The following is a 27060-nucleotide window of genomic DNA, read 5'->3' as shown; positions in this document are numbered from 1 at the left end:
ATATTTTTAAATAATGTTGATTCATTATGAAATTATGAAAAATATTAATAACATTCCACCCATGAGGCCACTAGAGGACGATTTGGTCATTTGACTGCAGGAAACGTTTCCTTCTATTGATAACACCATAAAACAAACACATCACCTGCTGCATTCTGACTTGAGGTACATGTGTGATTCAAAGTTCAGTGCATATCTTATATTGAATATGTCACAAGCTACAATTTATTTCTGTTGTAGGACTATCTCGGTTAACTAGCCAACAAACCGTCACCACTCCATCAGTATAAAGTCTAAAAACTCATTATTTAATTTATCCCACTAGGCCCTGCAGCTATGCAGAGTACTGGACATCAATCACAAGCTGTATCATTTTAGCTGCTTCCATTCCAGTTTCCTTGAATACTGAATTGACCATGTCAATATGAGGATGACTCTTTGCATTTACAAGCATTTCTCTGAAGTAGTAGAAAATATGAAGACATTTATGTGATGCATCGTGCAGTATAAAGCCTATCTTTGGTGCATCGTGCAGTATAAAGCCTATCTTTGGTGCATCGTGCAGTATAAAGCCTATCTTTGGTGCAGTGTGAAGACATGGTATTTGGTGCATTGTGTGTAGGAGCAGACCTTTTGTTACATTTAGGTTGAGCTGTATAGCAGTCAGAGAGATTAACTGTGTTTGTACTTGCTGTAGTTAGTGACAGGCACACACATTCAAAAAGCCCCACATAAAGAGAACCATTTATATATCACTTAGGAGTGAGTGCTTCCTATTAATATTCACTGCATTATGCCTCGCAAATCACCAGCCACTTGAAAGCCAATTATTAAGGGAAAAGTCCACCGTTTTCCCCTCTGCAATCCGTAACAAGCATGAATGCAAACATTTTTGATTTTGTATAATCTGTCGGTCTACATATAATGTACTACAGTATGAAAAATGTATGCATTCACTAACTGTAAGTCGCTCTGGATAAGAGCGTCTGCTAAATGACTAAAATGTAAATGTAAAATGTTGTACAAGTAAAATGCAAATAACTGCATAGGCTGTAAATTAGTTAGTTATTTGCATTTCTTGAATACGTTTGTTGAGTAAAAATTATTTAGATGAAATGTATGCAAATATGGTGAACCAATTGCAGTTGACAACAGAGTTACTTTATTGATTAGGGATGTAATGATGGATTGTAATTATGATCATAGATTGCTTATTTAGAGCTTTTCACTAGGTCTCAAAGACCTTTACATCAAAAGGGGGAGTATGGGGGTCACTTCATGCAACTCCAAGGAATAGCACCCACCTAAGTGATGGGTGACAGCTATTTTGTGTCAAAACACAACACTAACAGCACATTGGCTATCACTGTGGGGAGGATTTTTGGTGTCCAAAAGTATATGAATGACTGACCAAGATGTAATAAGAATTTTAACCAAAATATTTCTTCATACTTTATACCCTTACCCCCGCAGCAGGGTGATGGTTGTTTTTTCCTCGTCTATTTTCAACTGCAAAACATTTGAGATTTTATTGCTGTAGAAAATGTCTTAACTTGTCAGAAAAAACAAAAGCAGAATAAACAGAGTAATGTGGACTGTGGACATAAAACCCAAATTGTCTTATCACTCCAGGCATCATGTTGTGTCTCCCTCAGAGTGTTTTTCAAATTGCTATTTCTATTACGCCAATATCCGTTTGACAAGTTGATGGATGACCCGGGTATTTTTTGTATTATCTCAATAGCACGACTGACGAAGTTAGTATCGCGGATGGGTAATGGTTGGTTGCTATGCTGTGAGTGTGAGCGCTTGGTTACCAGGACATGATATTGATTTAATCCTCCAGGGTTGTGGTCATATCTTTGGTAATTCACCAATTGTTATGATAATGAGGCTTCTCAGGGTGAGCCAATGAGTGATCATCTTGTTTGCTCTTAAGAATAATGAAAGCAGTTTCTCTTTAGGATGAGATTAACTTTTAACCCCAATGAAAAGCCCAAGCCGATTATTATTGGTCAAGCCTTGAATCCCTGGACCATATTTGGAACAATAATCATCAGGGAAAGACCCTTCGGGGGTTGGTTGGTCCCCTGGCCCAAGGCGGCGACAATGAGCTCTGGGGATGTAGGACCCGTTAATACTAACCGAAGTCTAACAGAAATGAAATGGCAGCCAATGTGTTCTGTTCACTATCATATTACAAGAGACCAAATACTCCTGAGAAAAATAATATTTTCACCATGAGAAGATCGATGGATTCAGTTCTGCAATGTTTGGATCATTTGTTTGACTTGTGTCGGTGAACATCAAATGGAGACGAGTGCTCTCAGCTATGTGAAGATGTAGGCTCTTGCAACCACATCCCCTGTTACAGATAAATCATACTCTTTGTGGCTATGAATTTTACATCCATATCAACATGCAACCAGTGGCATTCCCATACACAGTAGGAGCTATCACTAGATTGCAGATGACAGATGCTGACTGTTAGAACGCATTAGAAAACCATAACGAGTGAAGTTACCGGCAGCACAGAATGAGAAACTCCCCCTGTGAGCACAGACACACAGGCAAAGCAGCCATTCGGCAGTAGGATGGATCCTGACTACTAAAGAGGTAGGGAAAGAGAGGGGGGGGCGGGGGCGGGGGCGAGGAAGAGTGGTGGTGGGAGGGAGCAAGAGCAGCAAGCGAGCAAGAGCGAAAGAGAGGGAAGAATAGAAATCTGTACATTGAGATCAGGAGAAACGCTAATGGTGCTGAACAGACTTTAGTGGCTAGGCTGGCGAAGGTGGCCATAAAGCATCAAGATGTGCATGGGCTTCCCTGCTAATTGTGGATGAGAGAGAAACAAGGAAGTACATACCGTGGAGGCTACCTACCAACACTGGGCTTGTCTGTCAACCACACAGGAGAGGTTGGTTAGTGGGAGGTCTATGACCCCCCCCCTCATCATTTTCATCTGGAGAAAAGAGAGACGAAGAGTGACAGAGAGAGAATATAAAGTAAAGGAAGGTGGCAGTGAAGGATAGTGAGCCATCACTCTCTCTTTATTCCTTCCCCCCATTCACAAATCCATTGCATCCCTTCATCACCGAAATGTAGTGGCGTTCATGCCGATTGGAGGAGGAAGGGTCCCATTGACTGTTGAGGCTGAACCACTCTCTTCAGCCCTCCGCAGCCCTTTTCATTACCAGTCCCCATCTCTCCCTCTCCTCTCCCTCACTTGCGTCCATTATTTTCTCCTGTTTGTTCTTTTCATTATCCTTTTCACACTGCCCAGGATTCAGAAGGCATTCCCTTTTTGGTAGAAGTGGGTGTTTCTGGAGCTGTCATTGTGTTTGGTTCTGCTACAAAAGACAGCAGAGCGGGAGAGAGAGAGCGAGCGCTAGAGAGAAAGAGAATAGAAGAGGAGCCTGAAAGAAAAGGGGGGACCTGGGACTACATGGAAGAACTAAGACCCTCTAGAAGGTGAATTGTTATAAAAGAGAAATTGTAAAAGCGGCTGACAACCATTTTACGATAGCGGTTAGAATTTGCCACTTGCAGCTTATCGTTGGAATAAAAGGCGCAGACTGCCGCGCCAAAACACCGGTGACTGTTTGGTTTATGCTACGTTCTGTTGCTAAGCAAGTCTCTCTAACCTGAAGTAGTTGTTGAGGAAATTCTAGTGTCTTGAGGATCACTCACCCAACCTGCAACCATGAAGGGGGACTCAGAGGAAAGCATCGAGAGCATCCGGCCCTCCAACCTGCAAGCCTTCGCCAACATGTCCACGCTACATGGCATGAGCCACATATTTGCCTATGGGCACATGACGTTTCGCCGCTTCCTCTGGACGCTCTCGTTCCTGGGCTCGCTGGCCCTGCTGATGCTGGTGTGCATGGACCGCGTGTCCTACTACTTTGAGTATCCTCACGTCACTAAACTGGATGAGGTGGCGGCGCCTAACCTCACCTTCCCTGCTGTGACCTTCTGCAACCTCAACGAGTTTCGCTTCTCCCAGATCACCAGGAACGACCTGTATCATGTGGGGGAGCTCTTGGCCCTCCTGAACTCCAACTATCAAATAGCTAACACTCACCTGGCCGAGCCCGAGGTGCTGGACGCCCTCAAGGATAAGGCCAACTTCCTCAACTTCAAGCCCAAGCAGTTCAACATGACAGACTTCTACAACCGCACGGGCCACGATATCAGTGACATGCTGCTGCAGTGCACCTTCCGGGGAGCGGAGTGTTACCCATGGAACTTCACTACCGTGAGTCTCTTCAAATCATTTCTGGTTATGTGGTTTGTGGTTTGTCTCTGGGATTGTGTTGTGTTCTTTTCCAGACTAAACAAAGTTTGGATTTCAACGGTTTTAGTGATGTCGTTTCTATATTAATTGAGGCTTGAGAGGAATGCCTAATATCTTGATTCAGAGAACTTGGAACTAATTCACTGTCCCTATTGTCCCTATAGAGGCAGATGTGGACATGTTGGTTTTTGTATAGTCCTAATGCTCCCTCAAGATTCACATAAGGCTACCGCTGAGCGTAGAAATTGATTGTCACAGTAATTTTGGATTAAAACCAAAAGCTTTGATGCTTGTGTTGTTACAGACAAGGTACAGTAACTCACCTTAGACCTGCCGTGGTGTTGCTGTGCTGAAAGTCGTACATGTTTAAAGGTGATCCATAGCCTAAAGGGAAATCCAGAATTGGACATGATGGTCACATCAATAATATTGTACACTGTCAATGAACACTAGCCATTGAACATGGCTAGCTGTAATTATATTTTTTGTACATGATAGGCTACTGTAAGAAAAACATTAGTTGTGGTTCAGGCTACTCTAGTGGCCTTGGTAAAAGACGATGTGAGTGATGAGAAGCTCAGGATGCACACTTACAGACACGTCCTTAATTTATCTAAGCTGTGGTTTGATACATGATTAGTAGTAATGATACATGATTAAATACATACATTTTAGTAGCATGGAACACTGAAACCTCAGGCGGTGATATAGAAGTTGGGATACTCTGCCCATGAGGTGCCATCTGCAGGTCAAATTATGATCTAATCCAGACATTCATGAACAAAAGCACAGTATTGTTCATCCATTGTGAAGGCCAAGTTGTTATTGGGTATACTATCTGGTTTTGGTATAGAGTCACACATACAGTAACATAGTAACTTTACCCCTAACTACATGTTTTATTTTTTATTTAACCTTTATTTAACTAGGCATGTCAGTTAAGAACAAATTCCCTGTAGCTCAGTTGGTAGAGCATGGCGCTTGCAACGGCAGGGTTGTGGGTTCGTTTCCCACGGGGGCCAGTATGAAAATGTATGCACTCACTAACTGTAAGTCGCTCTCGATAAGAGCGTCTGCTAAATGAAAGAAAAAAAAAAGAAAAAGAAAAAATCTTATTTACAATGACGGCCTACCAAAAGGCAAAAGGCCTCCTGTGGGGACGGGGGCTGGAATACTGTAAATGTATATAAATATAGGACCAAACACACATCACAACAAGTGAGACAACACAACACTGCATAAAGAGACACCTAAGACAACAACATAGCATGGCAGCAACACACGGCAGCACAGCAAGGTAGCAACCCAACATGAAAACAACATGGTAGAAACACAACATGGCAGCAGCACAACATGATAGCAGCACAAGAAATGGTACAAACATTATTGGGCACAGACAACAGCACTAAGGGCAAGAAGGTAGACACAACAATGCATCACACAAAGCAGCCACAACTGTCAGTAAGAGTGTCCATGATTGAGTCTTTGAATGAAGAGATGGAGATAAAACTGTCCAGTTTTAGTGTTTTTGCAGCTCGTTCCAGTCGCTAGCTGCAGCGAACTGGAAAGAGGAGAGACCCAGGGATGTGTGTGCTTTGGGGACCTTTAACAGAATGTAACTGGCAGAACGGGTGTTGTATGTGGAGGATGAGGGCTGCAGTAGGTATCTCAGATAGGGGGGAGTGAGGCCTAAGATGGTTTTGTAAATAAGCATCAACCAGTGGTTCTTGCGACGGGTATACAGAGATGACCAGTTTACAGAGGAGTATAGAGTGCAGTGATATGTCCTATAAGGAGCATTGGTGGCAAATCTGATGGCCGAATGGTAAAGAACATCTAGCCGCTCGAGAGCACCCTTACCTGCCAATCTATAAATTACATCTCCGTAATCTAGCATGGGTAGGATGGTCATCTGAATCAGGGTTAGTTTGGCAGCTGGGGTGAAAGAGGAGCGATTACGATAGAGGAAACCAAGTCTAGATTTAACCTTAGCCTGCAGCTTTGATATGTGCTGAGAGAAGGACAGTGTATTGTCTAGCCATACTTCCAAGTACTTGTATAGGGTGACTACCTCAAGCTCTAAACCCTCAGAGGTAGTAATCACACTGGTGGGGAGAGGGGCATTCTTCTTACCAAACCACATGACCTTTGTTTTGGAGGTGTTCAGAACAAGGTTAAGGGCAGAGAAAGCTTGTTGGACACTAAGAAAGCTTTGTTGTAGAGCATTTAACACAAAGTCCGGGGAGGGGCCAGCTGAGTATAAGACTGTATCATCTGCATATAAATGGATGAGAGAGCTTCCTACTGCCTGAGCTATATTGTTGATGTAAATTGAGAAGAGCGTGGGGCCTAGGATCGAGCCGTGGGGTACTCCCTTGGTGACAGGCAGTGGCTGGGATAGCAGACGTTCTGACTTTATACACTGCACTCTTTGAGAGAGTGCCGACAAGGATGGAATGGTCTACCGTATCAAAAGCTTTGGCCAAGTCAATAAAAAGAGCAGCACAACATTGCATAGAATCAAGGGCAATGGTGACATCATTTAGGACCTTTTAAGGTTGCAGTGACACATCCATAACATGAGCGGAAACCAGATTGCATACCAGAGAGAATACTACAGACATCAAGAAAGCCAGCCAGCTGAATATTGACACGTTTTTACAACACTTTTGATAAACAGGGCAAAATAGAAATGGGCCTATAACAGTTAGGTACACATGTACATATTACCTCAATTACCTTGACTAACCTGTACCCCGCACATTGACTCGGTACCGGTGCCCCTTGTATATAGCCTTGTTATTGTTATTTTATTGTGTTACTGTTTTTTACTTTAGTTTTTTAATGTTTTAAGCAAATATTTTCTTACTTACTTTTTAAAAACTCTGCATTGTTGGTTAAGGGCGTTTTAAGTAAGCATTTCACGGTAAGGTCTAAACCTGTTGTATTTGGCACATGTGACAAATAACATTTGATTTGATAGTTAGCTGGTTGAGAGAATGCCAAGAGTGAGCAAAGCTGTCATCAAGGCAAAGGCTGGCTTTTTGAAGAATCTCAAATATAAAATATATTTTGATTTGTTTAACACTTTCTTGGTTACTACATGATTCCATATGTGTGATTTCATAGTTTTGATGTCTTCACTATTATTCTACATTGTAGAAAATAGTACAAATAAAGAAAAACCCTTGAATAAGTAGGTGTTCTAAAACTTTTGACCGGTAGTGTATATAATAAAACAATTATTTTCTCATGCTCTCTCTTGTCCCTCTTCAGCAGACATACTGTATAGTGAGCAATTTGTTTGGAACATCAAATTGCAATAAAATTGCAGTATCAAATCGCAATACATATAGAATCGTGAGAATCATAAGAATCTGGAAAATCGCAATACATATCGTATCGGTACCTAAGTATCAGTGATCGTATCGTGAGGTCCCTGGCAATTCCCAGCCCTAATTACATTGTGGGGCATTCACAAAGTAGGCCTACGACCATATTCAGTTCAATTCAATACATCTTTATTTATCCCCTTAGGGGCAATTACAGTTTAGGGGCATATTGAAGTTTTGAAACCTCCAGGCCAGAGTATAACAGTACTTTATGTGTACTTAAAAAAAACTGTGTTCTGTTGTAATATAATAATAATAATAATAATATGCCATTTAGCAGACGCTTTTATCCAAAGCGACTTACAGTCGTGTGCATATTGTTGTAAATCTAGTACTCATAACGATGTATATAGTGGATTACATACTGCATGTGTCCTTGGCATCAACTCCCAATAGCATTGCCATTGGGTATGCTGTAACCTAACCAATAGTAATTGATGTTTTATTATGTGTTTTTTGATAACTGACTTAATGATTCATGGAATATTTGTTTGAGAAATTCTAATGTAGGAAACATTTACATTGTGACCAAGATGGCCATTATTTTATTCTAAAATGTGTTGTCAATCATGACAGCTACTCTGGTACATGGTACATACTGTATGTATGATGTAATAATGATTTGGGATTTGACGTATTCGAAACATTTTTGGATTTAAAATGCCTTATCAACACACTGGACCAACTTGACATAAGGCAGTCAGATATAGCAGAATAATAGAAAGGCCTTGGGCCTCGTGCCTTCTCACATCGCTGAGGTAATTCCCTGGCAAGGCACAATCTGTTGTGTGTTAATGCATACTTATATTCATATTCCATCACATTCCATTAACCAATAACAGTAACCACGTTTCCATCCACGGTTTTTATGCGAGTAAAGTCATAATGAATAAAAAAATTGCATGACAGCTGTGATGGAAACAGGATGTTTCAGTACAATTTTGAATGCTGACAGATAATTTGTTTGTTCGACATGGTGGGATATTTTTGTGTCGGTAAAATTAATTATGCGAAATGTCGGTGGAAACGCCTTTTATGCGCAAATATTGATATAAAAACCATAATATCGAAGTAAACTTGGAGTCATGCAATGATATGGTGTGTGGTCCTCCCACTACAACTCGGGAAACTATGCTGTTTATTAGGCTACAGATGAAATACAGTAACTTATGATTAACTTCACAGGGTGGTAAAAGTGCACGGTGATCTTGATGCTCCTTTCTAATAAATATAGAGTGTCTGACTCCGATGACATGATGATGGATAGTGACTGCCGTTTGATAAATAAAAATATTCTCGCTCTTACCCATAATAATGTAATTATGCAGACTAGCTTACTGCACTATATCTGCGAGCTGTTGGCTAGAGCACGTGCCAAGACCAGAGTAGGCACATTTGCTATTTAACCCAACAGTTTTTGTGATGTTTACATGAAAACTTAAGCAAAAAAGTACATTTTGTGTGCACTATGCCAGTGTTAACCAACCCTGGTCCTCCAGTACCCTGTCACGATCGTTTACAGACGGGACAGACCAAGGCGCAGCGTGATATGCATACATGTTTATTATTATTGAATAAACACCACGACAAAACAACAAATGAAACGAAACGTGAAGTCCAAGGTAGACAAACAACATACCTCACACGGAACAAGATCCCACAACTAACTCGTGCCAAAAGGCTGCCTAAGTATGGTCCCCAATCAGAGACAACGAGCGACAGCTGCCTCTGATTGGGAACCACACAGGCCAACATAGAAATAGACATACTAGAACCTCAACATAGAAATATACAACATAGAACATACACACCCTGACTCAACATATACGAGTCCCTTGAGTCAGGGCGTGACATACCCTCAACAGTACACATTTCTATTGTAGCCATGGACATGCATACCTGATTCAACTGGTCAACTAATCATCAAGCCCTCAATGAGTTGAATGAGGTGTGTTTGTCAAGGGTGGAAACACACCATTCGCATACGTTTACATTTGAGTCATTTAGCAGACACTCTTATCCAGAGCGATTTACAGTTAGTGAGTGCATACAATATTTTAATTTTTTTCATACTGGCCCCCCGAGGGCATGAAAAGCTGTCGCTATCAGTAGATGGAAACCAACAACAGGCAACAGGTGACCAATGATCTAAGATAAGGCGGGGATTTGGCTAGAAGTGATTTATAGATGACCTGGAGCCAGTGGGTTTGGCGACGAATATGTAGTGAGGGCCAGCCAACGAGAGCGTACAGGTCACAATGGTGGGTAGTATATGGGGCTTTGGTGACAAAACGGATGGCACTGTGATAGACTACATCCAATTTGCTGAGTAGAGTGTTGGAAGCTATTTTGTAAATGACATCGCCGAAGTCAAGGATCGGTAGGATAGTCAGTTTTATGAGGGCATGTTTAGCAGCATGAGTGAAGGAGGCTTTGTTGCGAAATAGGAAGCCGATTCTAGATTTAACTTTGGATTGGAGATGCTTAATGTGAGTCTGGAAGGAGAGTTTACGGTCTAACCAGACACCTATGTATTTGTAGTTGTCCACATATTCTAAGTCAGACCCGCCGAGAGTAGTGATTCTAGTCGGGCGGGCGGGTGCAAGCAGCGTTTGATTGAAAAGCATGCATTTAGTTTTACTAGCGATTAAGAGCAGTTGGAGGCCACGGAAGGAGTGTTGTATGGCATTGAAGCTCGTTTGGAGGTTTGTTAACACAGTGTCCAATGAAGGGCCAGATGTATACAAAATGGTGTCGTCTGCGTAGAGGTGGATCTGAGGGTCACCAGCAGCAAGAGCGACATCATTGATATACACAGAGAATAGAGTCGGCCCGTGAATTGAACCCTGTGGCTCCCCCATAGAGACTGTCAGAGGTCCAGACAACAGGCCCTCCGATTTGACACATTGAACTCTATCTGACAATTAGTTGGTGAACCAGGCGAGGCAGTCATTTGAGAAACCAAGGCTATTTAGTCTGCCAATAAGAATGCGGTGATTGACAGAGTCAAAAGCCTTGGCCAGGTCGATGAAGACGGCTGCACAGTACTGTCTTTTATCGATCGCGGTTATTATATCGTTTAGGATCTTGAGCGTGGCTGAGGTGCACCCATGACCAGCTCGGAAACCAGATTGCATAGCGGAGAAGGTACGGTGGGATTCGAAATGGTCGGTGATCTGTTTGTTAACTAGGATTTCAAATACTTTCGAAAGGCAGGGCAGGATGGATATAGGATGGGTTCCTATATACCACAGATTCTCAATTGGATTGAGGTCTGGGCTTTGACTAGGCCATTCCAAGACATTTAAATGTTTCCCCTTAAACCACTCGAGTGTTGCTTTAGCAGTATGCTTAGGGTCATTGTCCTGCTGGAAGGTGAACCTCCGTCCCAGTCTCAAATCTCTGGAAGACTGAAACAGGTTTCGTCAAGAATTTCCCTGTATTTAGCGCCATCCATCATTCCTTCAATTCTGACCAGTTTCCCAGTCCCTGCCGATGAAAAACATCTCCACAGCATCATGATGCCACCACCATGCTTCACTGTGGGGATGGTGTTCTCGGGGTGATGAGAGGTGTTGGGTTTACGCCAGACATAGCGTTTTCCTTGATGGCCAAAAAGCTCAATTTTAGTCTCATCTGACCAGAGTACCTTCTTCCATATGTTTGGGGAGTCTCCCACATGCCTTTTGGCGAAGACCAAATGTGTTTGCTTATTTTGTTCTTTAAGCAATGGCCACTCTTCTGTAAAGCCCAGCTCTGTGGAGTGTGCGGCTTAAAGTGGTCCTATGGACAGATACTCCAATCTCCGCTGTGGAGCTTTGCAGCTCCTTCAGGGTTATCTTTGGTCTCTTTGTTGCCTCTCTGATTAATGCCCTCCTTGCCTGGTCCGTGGGTTTTGGTGGGCAGCCCTCTCTTGGCAGGTTTGTTGTGGTGCCATATTCTTTCCATTTTTTAATAATGGATTTAATGGTGCTCCGTGGGATGTTCAAAGTTTCTGATATTTTTCTATAACCCAACCCTGATCTGTACTTCTCCACTACTTTGTCCCTGACCTGTTTGGAGAGTGCCTTGGTCTTCATGGCACTGCTTGCTTGGTGGTGCCCCTTGCTTAGTGGTGTTGCAGACTCTGGGGCCTTTCAGAACAGGTGTGTGTATATATACTGAGATCATGTGACATTTCACGTCTACGATGTTATCATTATGGTCAGAAAATGGAGACAGCATGTGATGCTGTGTGTGTGTGATTGAAAATTAAATTAAATTGAAACAGCTTAGCTTACAATTTGGTTTCTAAGATGGTTTCACATAATTTCATATAAAGACTGCATGTGTGCATTACCAGGATTTAGGCTAGGCTAATCATAGTGCTACAGAAATGTAATAATATGGTTCCTTTGCCTAATCATTTCTGTTTCATTTTATGTGTGAGTGCTGCCCCTCCCCTGTACACTTCAGGGAGAATGAAGTGATGAGTTGAAACAGAAACCCTCTATTAGTCCAGATGATTTAACAGAGCTGTAGACCCAGTACCTGTAGCTACAGTAGACCTTTAAACTGACATCTACATTGTTAGTACTTCCAGATAATGTGAATATGGTGGCAATATGAGGTGTTGGTTCAGGGAAATGATCATTTTCTCACCCAATAGTTTTGATCTGCAGTACACTGGTAGGCTACGATAAACTGCAAAAGTTTGAATCTTGACTGGGTGGAATTTGATATTGTGCCTACTCACCATCTTAAAAACCTCAGCTCTCATATTAATGGTCTAATTAATATTCTTCCAAACAAAAACTAATCAGGTATTATTTGCACTGGGCAAATCCTTTGGACACACTGAGATCAATATCACAATCAATCTTACACAGTATATTACAGTATTCTAACTAGAAAGTATCTGATTAACCCAATGCTTTACTAACGCTTTATATTGGGCCCATACAGTATTTCTAGTAGTACTGTAGCAGCAACCAGAAGTGTCTTTCTTCCTCCTCAATCCTCAATGTGACCGCAGAAAGTACTGTAGGCTACATTCCAAGAGGGCTCATTAGTTCTCTCACATCATGTATGTCATTCCCCTGTGCCCTCTCAGGTGGAACTAGAAACGCTTCGAAGCTCGTCGCAACCTTACATTTTATCCGGTGAAATTGTTTTATTGCCATTTATTTTATTAGAATGATTCAATGATTCAACTGATTTTCCCCAGGAACTCTTTATTGGATTACTTTGCAACATTCTTTTGACGAACATGCCATCATATGCACCTGAAAGAGCTATATAGCGCTTAGGACTGGTTTAGGATTAGTTTACAGACCTACTGGTACCATTCCAACTATTTATACATTTCAAGTTATGCTGCAAAATATAGCAAATAAGGAAGTTAGTCAAATAGTCTTGGAGCTATTTGATTGTGGAGCGACAAAAACACATTTTAGAAGGTTTATTAGAACACTGATTCACTCATAGCCATTTCTCCTCCTATCGTGAGTGCTTGATGGCAATGGATCGGCATATGAAGTAAAGTGAATTCTCTCTCTGTTTCAAAGTAACCTGGTCCATAACGTTGTCCGTTCTTTGTTGAATCCCTCTAAGCCATTTGTATGCTAATGGCAAAAAGTAAATTTGGGATTTGACTCTCAGTAGAGACAGAGTAGACTTACTGTATCTTAAGGTTTACTTTACCACCAAACCAGTGGCTAGCTTATCAGAAGAAAAATAAGCAGGTACACCAATGTGCAGGGTTCTGTTTCTATCACAGACATTCATATTCACAGCAATAGTATCACGTAACCTCGCTTATACAGGTTTTGGGAAGAGTAATATTTGGCCATTGACAAGTGAGTTCAAGTGGTGTTTGTGTGAACCAACTGCTTTTGGTAATTCAGAAGTCATTTTGTATCTTAAGAGTGTTAACGCTGTGCTCTCTGTAGACCTTGAAATGGGAACTTGGCACATGGCTTGGCATATCCAGTGTGGGCTTATATGATTAGACTGTGACTGTGATTTGGTATTCTGGTGAATTCTCTTGTCTAAGCAATGGGAAATGTAAACTGAAATCCCACATTGCTTGTGAAGTAGTCACAACTGTCATTTCAATTGCTTGGTCCTTTTTTGTAGGAAATGGAAATATCTTAATTTCCATGTTTGTTGCCAAGCAACAGTCTTTGCCTTGGAAAAGCAAATCATTAATCAGTAATTGACATTGTAATGCTTGATTGAAAACACCTGGTTAAGGTAGTGCCCATTTGAGCCCATCTTTGTGAATACACATTCCACTGGTGCTGGTGGTTGAATGCACCTGCGGTCTTACACATTAATTGTCATACACCATTTCTGATAATGAAATGATTGTGTTGAAGCACTAAACACCAGTCAAACCAACAATATCAAACACACACCAGCAATCAGGTATTGCTGTGTTTTTATGGAGTGAATGAAGCATCGCCACAATATACTACATCATGCACCCCCATGGAGAAAAGCATTTGTCACTGTTGGGCTGGATGCCAGAAGAAATACGTACTGTACTGATCCAGCAGTGAGCTCAGTGCTACACTACATCTATCCCATTAACCCTCTATGGGGGTAACCGCTCTGTTGATAACCTGCTATATGGTAAAAATACTGTGATTATGCTCAAAACTGTGCATAACACATGGGAATCAGTCAAGATTAATTATGACATGATTGAATTAAATTCCCCCCTTACGTCAGTTGATGTATTTCTTTTCATTGTGATAATGTGAATTCGTTTTTTTTTTTACAACAATCTGTATTCAGTGGGAGTAGGCTTATAGACCAATATTTAGAGAAATGCCACAGGAAACATTCAATTATTAAAATGCCCCTAGAGAGGTCTTGTGAGAGAGATTTACAATGCAAAGCATTGTGGGAGGGATGAGCTTTGACCTTGAGTAAATGAGGAAGGAATTCCATTAAGTCTGGAGTGTGACGCAATGGAGCTTGGAAAGCATTCAAATTCGCCTTAAAGTAAAAAATAAATAAATAAAATCACCATTTAAATGTTCAATGTCATTCAACAAATTAATTTGTAACCCCCTCCACCCATCATACCAACTTGCTGTATAGTCGATACGACACAGAAAATAAACACACATTAGTGGCCCAGACATCAAAGTAATGTCACACTCTTACGGTACTAGTTCCTCCATCTATCCCCATATGGTTTAGCTAATAAAAGAAGGGAAATCAAAGCTGTGCTGCTCTGCAGTGCTAGTCTGGAAAGGAGAGCCTTATCAGTTCACAGGTGAAGGCTGCTGTTGACAAATCGATTTGGTTTTGGCTTTGGCTTTTTGTGACCTTCCTCATTTCACTACAATGTCATTTCTGAGTTTAATTTAAGTGTGTCCAAGAGCTGTTGTTGAAGAGGTTTTGGTTAGAGACTACATTATGAGGGCCTATCTTCCAGGTACACTTGAAAATTCTCAGCAATGTATGAGTGCTTATAATGTGGTCTATCCCTGCAATGGTGAACTTTGGATTTGAACATACGCCACAACATACTCCAGGAGCACTGTCAATACCACTGACTCAGTGGTAGTGGTAAAGCCAGGGCATTTCTGGGTCTGTGGGCTACAGTACTTCAGGACTCATGAAGGCAGTGGCAATGCTAATTTAGCCATCCACTACACTTTCAAAGGACAAAATCCAATTGGCTGTGGATGTGACATTTCTCTGAAGAGGTCTCTCAATACAAAATCAAAATGAGTTTTGATTTGGATCATAACTGTCATGTCCACATTGGGGCAGTGGTTTAATAGCACTGAGCCCATTGAGAAATCTAACAAATAAGAGCCAGGCCTGATACGCACATCTATCAAGTACTTAAAAATGCTTTGCAATTGAAATCTTTATTGCATAAAGCTTTCCACTTGCCAACCCCTTCATATTTCCTCGTAATCCTGAAATGCCCGCTAAGACATTTTATTTTCAAGATCAGTCGGAGAGCTACCCAGTAGGATTTTATTTTAATAGAATTTTATTGCAAGGCTTACACATTTTTTTGTCAGTTCAAAAAGAGGCCTATTCCATAATACTTATTTAGAAGTTCAGACCAAACTTTTTCTACATGCTTTGAGAATGCTTGTTTCCTGACAAAGATGAGGCTGTTATCGATATGTATCTATTGGCTAGCCACATTCAAGAGTCTATGCCCAGCAGAGCATGTAAATTGTTTCTCACTCTTTGATAGACTTGTCAGCTATAGTGAGCAAGAAGTTGATTGTCATAATCTGATAGCACTGAGGTAATACTAGAGTCTTTATTCTTGACAGGTTATGACAAGTCCCTTTAGGGTACGCCTTACCCTGGCATTTTCTCACGCATAGATCTGACTGCGAATAAACAGAATCAGTATTCATCAGCGTGTTTTGCTGAAGCTCAGTGTTCTTCTTTAAGATGTGAAATCGCCTTTCATCTTGAGTGTTCTCCATGACAGCAGGCGTCTAGGGGGTGAGAGACGTATCTGTGAAAGGTAGCTAGCTGGTATTACTGGGATGTGATGAGGCTGATTGACATGATGCTATGTCTAATGGATTTAGCTATTACCACTGAGCATGTAAAGCTAAGCGCTCCTAACAAGCACTCTATAGCACCATATTCCCTATATATATGAGACAGCCTATAGGGAGGAGGTCAGAGACCTGGCTCTCCCTCAATGTGAGCAAGACAAAGGAGCTGATCGTGGACTACAGGAAAAGGCGGCCGAACAGGCCCCCATTAACATCGACGGGGCTGTAGTGTAGCGGGTCGAGAGTTTCAAGTTCCTTGGTGTCCACATCACCAACAAACTATCATGGTCCAAACACACCAAGACAGTTGTGAAGAGGGCACGACAACACCTTTTCCCCCTCAGGAGACTGAAAAGATTTGGCATGGGTCCCCAGATCCTCAAAAAGTTATACAGCTGCACTATCGAGAGCATCCTGACCGGTTGCATCACCGCCTGGTATGGCAACTGCTTGGCATCTGACCGTAAGGCGCTACAGAGGGTAGTGCGTAAAGCCCAGTACATCACTGGGGCCAAGCTTCCTGCCATCCAGGACCTCTATACTAGGCGGTGTCAGAGGAAAGCCCAAGAAATTGTCAAAGACTCCAGTCACCCAAGTCATAGACTGTTCTCTCTGCTACCGCACTGCAAGCGGTACCAGAGTGCCAAGTCTAGGACCAAAAGGCTCCTTAACAGCTTCTACCCCCAAGCCATAAGACTGCTGAACAATTAATCAAATGGCCACCCGGACTATTTACATTGATCCTACGTACATGTACAAATTACCTCGACTAACCTGTACGCATGTGACAAAGTTTGATTTGATATAGTTACTATACAGTGGCATGCGAATGTATTCACCCCCTTGGCATTTGTCCTATTTTGCTGCCTTACAACCTGGAATTAAAATGGATTTTTGGGGGGTTTGTATCATTTGATTTACATGACATGCATACCACTTTGAAGATGCAAAATAATATTTTTTTGTGAAACAAACAAGAAATAAGACAAAAAAACTGAACTTCAGCGTGCTCACCCCCCCAAAGTCAATACTTTGTAGAGCCACCTTTTGCAGCAATTACAGCTGCAAGTCTCCTGGGGTATGTCTCTATAAGCTTGGCACATCTAGCCACTGGGATTTTTGCCCATTCTTCAAGGTAAAACTGCTCCAGCTCCTTCAAGTTGGATGGGTTCCGCTAGTGTACAGCAATCTTTAAGCCATACCACAGATTATCAATTGGATTAATGTCTGGGCATTGACTAGGCAATTCCGAAACATTTAAATGTTTCCCCTTAAACCACTCGAGTGTTGCTTTAGCAGTATGCTTAGGGTCATTGTCCTGCTGGAAGGTGAACCTCCGTCCCAGTCTCAAATCTCTGGAAGACTGAAACAGGTTTCCGTCAAGAATTTCCCTGTATTTAGCGCCATCCATCATTCCTTCAATTCTGACCAGTTTCCCAGTCCCTGCTGATGAAAAACATCCCCCACAGTGAAGCATGGTGGTGGCAGCATCATGCTGTGGGGATGGTGTTCTCGGGGTGATGAGAGGTGTTGGGTTTGCGCCAGACATAGCGTTTTCCTTGATGGCCAAAAAGCTAAATTTTAGTCTCATCTGACCAGAGTAACTTCTTCCATATGTTTGGGGAGTCTCCCACATGCCTTTTGGCGAACACCAAAACGTGTTTGCTTATTTTTTTCTTTAAGCAATGGCTTTTTTCTGGCCAATCTTCTGTAAAGCCCAGCTCTGTGGAATGTACGGCTTAAAGTGGTCCTCTGGACAGATACTCCAATCTCCGCTGTGGAGCTTTGCAGCTCCTTCAGGGTTATCTTTGGTCTCTTTGTTGCCTCTCTGATTAATGCCCTCCTTGCCTGGTCCATGAGTTTTGGTGGGCGGTCCTCTCTTTGCAGGTTTGTCCCTGACCTGTTTGGAGAGCTCCTTGGTCTTCATTGTGCCGCTTGCTTGGTGGTGCCCCTTGCTTAGTGGTGTTGCAGACTCTGGGGCCTTTCAGAACAGGTGTGTGTGTGTGTGTGTATATATATATATACTGAGATCATGTAACACTTAGGTTGCACACAGCTGGACTTTATTTAACTAATTATGTGACTTCTGAAGGTAATTGGTTGCACCAGATCTTATTTAGGGGCTTCATAGCAAAGTGGGTGAATACATATGCACGCACCACTTTTCCGTTATTTATTTTGTATAATGTTTTGAAACAAGTTATTTTTTTCATTTCACTTCACCAATTTGGACTATTTTGTATGTCCATTACATGAAATCCAAATAAAAATCAATTTAAATTACAGGTTGTAATACAACAAAATAGGAAAAATGCAAAGGGGGATGAATACTTTTGCAAGGCACTGTACTTTCCTGGTCAAAGGTAGTGCACTATAGAGTGAATAGAGCGCCATTTTGGAGGCAACCATAATATCCTATAGCAGTGTTTCCCATTCCTGGTCCTAAGGACCCAAAGGGGTGCACATTTTTATTTTTCCCTGACACTCACACTGTCACGAACGTTGACTGATGACTCGTGGAACCAAGGCGCAGCGTGATAAGTGTACATTTTATTTAGTATACAACACACGAACAAAACAACAAAACGAACGATACGTGAAGTCCTGAGGTTACAACAACACAAACCTTTACGGAACAAGATCCCACCAACTAACTGGTGCCAACAGGCTGCCTAAGTATGGTCCCCAATCAGAGACAACGAGCTACAGCTGCCTCTGATTGGGAACCACCCTGGCCAACATAGATCTAAACGATCTAGAACAAAAAACATAGAAAACTAAACATAGAAAAATCCACACCCTGGCTCAACATTTAAGAGTCCCCAGAGCCAGGGCGTGACAGTACCCCCCCCCCCCCCCCCAAAGGCGCGAGGGTAGGGGCCGGGTGGGCATTCCGCCTCGGAGGCGGATCCGGCTCCGGGCGTGACCACCACCTTTTCTCCACCTCCCCGTTGCGCCCCTGGTCTGGTCCCGCTGACTGGAGCTGGACCCGACGACGGTGGACCAGACCTTACCGGCTCCGGACTGGAGCCGCTGGCCGGAGCTGGACTGGACACCGGTGGAGCGGATTGCTCTGGCTCCGGAGTGGATCCGCTGCCTGGAGTTGGACCGGACCCCGGTGGAGCGGATTGCGCTGACTCCGGAGTGGAGCAGGCACCGGTGGAACAGGCATGGGCCGTGCCGGACTGGACACACGCACCACTGGCTTGGCGCGGGGAGCAGAAACGGGCCAGACCGGGCTGACGACGCGCAACACTGGCTTGCTGCGGGGAGCAGGAACAGGCCGGACCGGGCTGACGATGCGCAACACAGGCTTGGTGCGGGGAGCAGGAACAGGCCGGACCGGGCTGGCGACGCGCACCACTGGCTTGGTGCGGGGAGCAGGAACAGGCCGGACCGGGCTGGCGACGTGCACCACTGGCTTGGTGCGAGGGACAGGAACAGGCCGGACCGGGCTGGCGACGCGCACCACTGGCTTGGTGCGAGGGACAGGAACAGGCCGGACCGGGCTGGCGACGCGCACCACTGGATTGGTGCGAGGGACAGGAACAGGCCGGACCGGGCTGGCGACGCGCACCACTGGCTTGGTGCGAGGGACAGGAACAGGCCGGACTGGGCTGGCGACGCGCACCACTGGCTTGGTGCGAGGGACAGGAACAGGCCGGGCTGGACTGGGAACACGCACCACAGACTTGGTGCAGGGAGCAGGAACAGGCCGGACCGGGCTGGCGACGCGCACCACTGGCTTGGTGCGAGGGACAGGAACAGGCCGGACCGGGCTGGCGACGCGCACCACTGGCTTGGTGCGAGGGACAGGAAAAGGCCGGGCTGGACTGGGAACACGCACCACTGGCTTGGTGCAGGGAGCAGGAACAGGCCGGGCTGGACTGGGAACACGCACCACTGGCTTGGTGCGGGGAGCCGGAATGGGCCGGGCCGGACTGTGGAGGCGGACTGGAGGTCTGGAGCGGAGAGCTGACACAACCCGTCCTGGCTGAATGCCTATTTCCACACAATATGTGTGAGGCATCAGCACAGGACGTACAGGGCTGTGCACTCGTACTGGTGCTACAGCACGTGGCACTGGCGCAGGATATACGGGACAGAGGAGGCGTACTGGAGGCCACGAGCATTGAGCCGGCACACCCCGTCCTGGCTGCATGCCCACCTTAGCACGACACGTGCGTGGTGCTAGCACCGGACGTACAGGACTGTGCCGGAACACTCGCGGCACAGTACGTGGCTCCGCATAACACGGAGCCTGCCCAGTCTCACACTTCCTAGCCTGAGTATGGGGAGTTGGCTCTGCTCTAACTCTAGGCTCCGCCAACCACCCTTTTAGCCCCCCCAAAACAATTTCTTGGGGCTGTCTATCGGGCTTCCTCCTCGGCCGGTACCCTCTGCGTTGCCGCTGCTCCTCTCTGTAGCGCGCCTCCACAGTCTCCTCCCAAGGACGGCGATCCATTCCGGCCTGAATCTCTTCCCAAGTCCAGGATCCCTTCCCGTCCAGGATCTCCTCCCAAGTCCAGGCTGTCTGTTCCTGGACACGCTACTTGGTCCTCTTTAGGTGGGATCTTCTGTCACGATCGTTACAGGAAGACTCGTGGAACCAAGGCGCAGCGTGATAAGCGTACATTTTATTTAGTATACAACACACGAACAAAACAACAAAACGAACGATACGTGAAGTCCTGAGGTTACAACAACACAAACCTTTACGGAACAAGATCCCACCAACTAACTGGTGCCAACAGGCTGCCTAAGTATGGTCCCCAATCAGAGACAACGAGCTACAGCTGCCTCTGATTGGGAACCACCCTGGCCAACATAGATCTAAACGATCTAGAACAAAAAAAACATAGAAAACTAAACATAGAAAAATCCACACCCTGGCTCAACATTTAAGAGTTCCCAGAGCCAGGGCGTGACACACACACCATATTCTATTAATCAATGGATTGATTGTGAGTTTTTTTCGTTGATTCAGGTGTGTTAGTGCTTGTCTAGGGCAAAAACTAAAATGTGCACCCCTTTGGATCCCCAGGACCTGGATAAGAAACACTGTCCTATAGGATAGGGCTGCACGATTAATCAAATGTTATCAATTTTGCAAGAGGCTGCATTATTTTAAAATGCCACTTTTTTTTTCCTTTTGATTTATTGCTCAGGTTTTCTCTGTCTCTCCTCTTTGGCCGCATCCCACACACACCAAGCCCCACTCCCTGTCACTCAAGCAGACCAGTTCCTTGTGCTCGAGATTCACTCACAATGACCAAACAACAGCATGCAGTCAACAGATTTTTTCAAACAAGAATGACGCAGCTTTCCACTTTGCTTCTTAATATAAATCCACGTTTTCTATATTATACTATTCGTATGTGTAACTTGCTCTAAGCAAAACGCTAGTTAGTTGGTCTTAGCAAGCTGAAAATGTGCTTAAAAAATGTGTGTTAGCGTCTAATGCTAATCGCTGTAGGTAGCTAGCTGGGTAGCTAAATCCACTGAGAGAGGGCAAATCTTGCTAGCAAACTTTTGCTCTAATACAGGCCGGTAGCAGTGGTGGAGTATATCAGCATTGTTTGTGCAACTAATACACCAAAATCTTTGTCTGAATGTACCTATCTATTTAAATCTAATTAGGGTCCCATGGGAAACACTGTCCAACACTTTGTTTTCCTACTCTGTCACAACCATCTCCTCCGTTTACTTTTTAATTCATTGCCATGCCAAACAAAGTTGCATTCCAAGTGCCCACTGTATTCCAACCATAAAATTAGAATGATCATTATATTTCTATGATTCCAACAGTTTACCCAAGTGTTTTGGTCTATAATCGCAAGTAAAATTGCAATCGCAAGGTTTGGTACAATAGGATTATTTAACTCCAGAGAGCAATTGATACATAGAATAAGAATGGATGATTCTGTTTTTGTAAAACTAGTCCCTGCTCTGGCGTAGTCGGTCGGTGGGAAAGCAAGTACGCCCCTCCATTTGCACGAGTGCTTTTTCCTTTTAAACTACAGCAACAAAACAACAGGAGTTCAAATGAATGTAACTCTGAAAATTGATTCTGCCTCATTCCTACACGTTCTGAATGTTTATTAATCCCCCTAAATTTGTCCCAAACAGGAAAACGAATAACTCATTGGCGCGGGAAGTTCTTAAGAGCAGCAACTTAGGCCAGTCCTCAAAATACATTATGTCAATGCACCCTCAAACATCATGACCAACACACATGGTGAAACTAAACATTTACATTACATTTACGTCATTTAGTAGACGCTCTTATCCACAGCGACTTACAAATTGGTGCATTCACCTTATAGCCAGTGGGATAACAACTTTACAATATGTTATTTATTTTTTATTTTTTATTTTTTTGGGGGTGGGGTAAGGGATTACTTTATCCTATCCCATGTATTCCTTAAAGAGGTGGGGTTTCAAGTGTCTCCGGAAGGTGGTGAGTGACTCCGCTGTCCTGGCGTTGTGAGGGAGCTTGTTCCACCATTGGGGTGCCAGCGCAGCGAACAGTTTTGACTGGGCTGAGCGGGAACTGTGCTTCCGCAGAGGTAGGGGGGCCAACAGGCTAAACTAGCTAAAGTATTTTCACCTGCCACTGACTTGATTGAAGTCGGTCATGAATAGTCATAAGGGGTGCTGCAGTTCCCGACTCATTTAAATTAATTGGCTGCAGTTAGGTTTATCTTTTATGAATGGCCACAATGGTGGATTACTGAGGTTGAGGCCAAATAACCGTACAACATGTTCTACCGCACATGTTCTATTCATGAAAGAAATTAACCTAGTCTGAGGTCCAATTTCATGCAATGAGAAGCTGAATAATGTTGTTATAAGGCTGTTTCGTCCTGTATAAGTAGGAATTGCTGTGATTCAATTTTGGTCTTTCAGTAGTGTGCTCTTAGGTCACCACTATGTGGTTCAGAAAGACCCCAGAGTTTCCAATAAAGGTAATGGGTTTTTCTTCCTCGTCATCTTTTAAGAAGCCAGCTGTCATTCTGTCAATGTTCATATGTGATCCAGTTCTGTTGTCCCACTTGACTAGCTGACTGTTTATGCTGACTAATATAATGCTCTGAGCAGCTTTGTTAGCATTTCATGACTATGTAAGACCCCTTTGTCTGCTGAGAGATACAGTAGAATACCAAGGATCAAAAGACATGTAAGAACCGGCTACAGATTTTCCGATTATAAACGTTTGAACAACAATGCCCAAGCGTTTTTTAACATATGCTAGCTGTGTAATCTGAAGACTTGGAGGAACAGAGGAAATTATTTAAGTCTTAACTTCGTGGGGGGGAGAAAACCAAAATACATTTTTTAGCATTTGACGTTCCAAAGTTATTTTTAATTTGTGGTTCATGCCTTTTCATCTTCTAGACGTGAGATAGCTTGAAGTCTTGAATACTTTTTTCTTAATGAAATTAATCTCTGAGAGAGAGAGAGATTGGTGTGTGTGTGTTTGCCTCTAGCTTTTCACTGGCTCGATTTACGTTTGTTCACCCCCAAAATTAATCTTGTTTGTTCTGGGTACCGACTGACTAACTGTGCTCTGTCATGCATTCTTGCCTCTGATTTCTCCCACAAGAATCCCTGCTCAGTACTATTGTGGTTTATAAATTATAATTAATTTGGTAATAATTGAATATTTGTTCCAGGCCTTCCCTGCATGCTCTATGTATCATACCCTGGGGTGATACGCACGGCATATTGTATAACTTGCAGTGCTGTGTTGTAATGTCAGCTAGCTTACTGTATTCTGATTGTTCCATCAATTGAACCATTGAACCCTCTACATTCTTTTTTTTCATCCTATGATTCTGTTACACCAATGGAACTCAGTGGAGTCGAGGTTTGTCCAACAACTGTAACTGAGAAGGCCTTCAAGCTGAATTACAAATGCAGTTGCAGCAACAGCAGTCACCATGCAGTCAAAGAGCACACTGCTTGAGTGACAGACACTATAGCTGTTAGATGAAGCAAAACGCACTAACCTGTGACGAGAGCATGAGGTCATACGCTGTAGATCCAGTCAATGTTTGTGTGCACGAGGTTAACAGACCATTACAATGTTTCCATGTGAGTGTTTTTGTCCCCTTAGATAACCTTATGGCCTACTGACATCAGGATTTTCTACTGAAACCACATTGCAGCTACAATAACTTATGGGAGAGGCAACCAAACTATACAAAGGAAACTCCTTTTATTATCAACTGCATTTAAATATTTAGTTTAGGTCTCCAACCTCCCGAGTGGCGCAGTGGTCTAAGGCACTGCATCGCAGTGCTAGCTGTGCCACTAGAGATCCTGGTTCGAATCCAGGCTCTGCTGTAGCCGGCTGCAACCGGGAGACCAATGGGGCGGCGCACAAGTCGTCCAGGGTAGGGGAGGGAATGGCCGGCAGGGAGGTAGCTCAGTTGGTAGAGCATGGCGTTTGCAACACCAGGGTTGTGGGTTCGATTCCCACGGGGGGCTAGTATGAAAAAAAAAAGAATAATGTATGCACTAACTGTAAGTTGCTCTGGATAAGAGCGTCTGCTAAATAATGTAAATGTACTGCAGCTTTAAAACATGATAGATGTAGGTTGGAAATAGAGAGAGATATTTTTTTTTATTTGGGGGGATTAAGAGTGTTCATTTTAATAGATTTATTGTCATAATTTCTGGGCAAATGAAAACAAATGAATGAAATACCAATAAAACAAAGAACTTGACTGACATCGTTAGTGGAGTCTAATAGTGGAAACAAAATCTTCTATCCACACACACACAATGTGTACACGCTTATCACAGAAAATAGAAAAAATATTTGCTCCCAGAGAATAATTCATTATGACCTCCAATCAGCTGAGACAAAATGATCATCAGTCAGTGAACAGCAAAGCATGTAATCCATCATTTAATCCATAATTTATTGACCACATTTCTTATTAAGCTTTAACTAAACAAATCACCTGGGAAAACATGCTGGCATCATCAGTTGGGAGTATAATTCTGAAATCTTCTAAGCAAACAATAATGTCAAAGCTAAAGATAGTAGAATCTATATAACCCACAATGTACTGCAAAGCTTTTGATGCATATGTAGGCTATACAAATACCTTCATGTTCTGCTGTTGTACCGTGAACCCTGCCCCTTCATAGTCATTGTGTATGTAAATATTCAAGGTATTTAGCATAACGTAAAGTGGAATGTTGGATCAGTGTAGCTGACGTGGATTTTCATAAATTCAGATTTCTTCAGGGTGTTTTTTCTCACATTGCTCTGAATGGAAGTATCTTCCCCTGCTACCGCGGGCCAGTCTGTTCTGTTGCCATGGCAGTAGCAGTGTCTCATCTGTGATTGCATGGCTCCTCTGGCATTATCAAGAGCAGCAGATTGGGCAACACTGGGAATACTTAAATTGCCACTCTTTTCTTTACAGCCTGTAAGATTTCTAGGCATATTCAACTCTTATACTGTCTGGTAACGTTCCTTTATTGTGTAGATTCTAAGGCCATACTGAACTGTACATGGTCCTTTCAATTCACATTGTCCTCAAGTGACATTTATGAGACAGCGGTAGTCTATTTATTCATAAATGTTTCACAGCACAATGAGGCTTGATCCATTCGCTATTGACAGACATGCAGGTTTGGAGAACATTTTAAAATACGAAGGGACCACTTTTTGAGAATGTTGGGCCTGAACTCGGACCACATTTAGTACTTTGAAAATGTGATTCAATACTCTAGGCCCAAGGCCTCAGTAAGACATTGGACTAAAGTGGAATACTTTTTCTTTTTTTTCACTGGTTTTATTGTTCATTCTATCCTCCAGAGAGACCAGTCAAAGGACAAAGGGGCATCCATTGTTTTGGTTCATGGTCCCTCAACATTTCACATACCCAGAAGTAATTTGTACGCATTTGAATTAAATCCATAGTATATAATGGTGCATAAGGCACATTGATAAGAGCTATTGAGTCCCAGAGTATAGCATAATGTCAGCCCCAACATACTCCAAAAGCAGTAGTAACTGCTGATGTCATGTCATGAATGTAATAGGATTGGGCATGGCATCTAGCCCCACAATTAAACTGCATCTAAATGTATTCACTGAATTCCAGTGGCAAACTGCAATCAATTTGGATTTCTATTAGATAAAGTTCCATCCATCAGAATGCCTGATACGTCCCAGAATTCAAACTATTCAAGCTTCTTCATTTAGTGTACAAAGGTCATGGTAATGAACTTAATTGTAGAGTGTAAATTAAATTAACTGATCTAGACTGTGTTAAGGCAAAATAGATTGCCTTATTTACAGTATACTCAATCATGTGCATTTCATGACTGACATGTAGGCTAAAGCTACCTCAGACATGTGCCTTGTTGTGTATGGACATTTCAGCATTTTCCTTCCTTTCGTTTCATTGCAATGAGTTATAAAAATGATAGGCACTTCTATCCTCTATCGTCCTCCATGTGATCGATTCACAGAAAGGACAACGGCAACAAGTTCCATTTTATTATTGAAACCTTTCGGTCTCCCTTTGTGTTTGGATGCCTCTTATTAGCCAGCCCTCCCGCAAGACTCATTATGACTGAAACTAGAGGATATGAAATAATGGCCTCACAGGAGACTTGAGCCCCTCAAACCACAGCACGTGAATGAAGAGAGTAGGGTAAACACCCTGAGATGTCTCTGCTGTCCCTATCAAGGTGCTCTGTCTAGATCTGCTGTCACAGTGTGGACACTTGAAAGGCATGTCTGTATGCATGGTCAAAGCCATAACACTTTACAGGCAGCCACTGCATTATGTTACATACGGTTACGGTGTGTATG

General features: G+C 43.1%; 1 protein-coding gene across 1 annotated transcript in view; it reads left to right on the top strand.

The window, feature by feature from the left end:
• Positions 1 to 3700: 3700 nt before the first annotated feature.
• Positions 3701 to 27060, top strand: part of LOC311150566 (acid-sensing ion channel 1C-like) — a gene marked incomplete at both ends in the record, with an annotated part of 159095 nt that continues 135735 nt past the window's right edge. Inside the window, one exon of the mRNA XM_084188045.1 lies at positions 3701 to 4255. Within this exon, the coding sequence (XP_084044171.1) occupies positions 3701 to 4255 (555 nt within the window). The remainder of the gene's footprint in view (positions 4256 to 27060) is intronic.

Source organism: Coregonus lavaretus (genome assembly GCF_964263955.1).
Source record: "Coregonus lavaretus genome assembly, chromosome: 23".
In the NCBI taxonomy this organism is placed as follows: domain Eukaryota; kingdom Metazoa; phylum Chordata; class Actinopteri; order Salmoniformes; family Salmonidae; genus Coregonus; species Coregonus lavaretus.
This window is presented reverse-complemented; position numbering and strand designations above follow the sequence as displayed.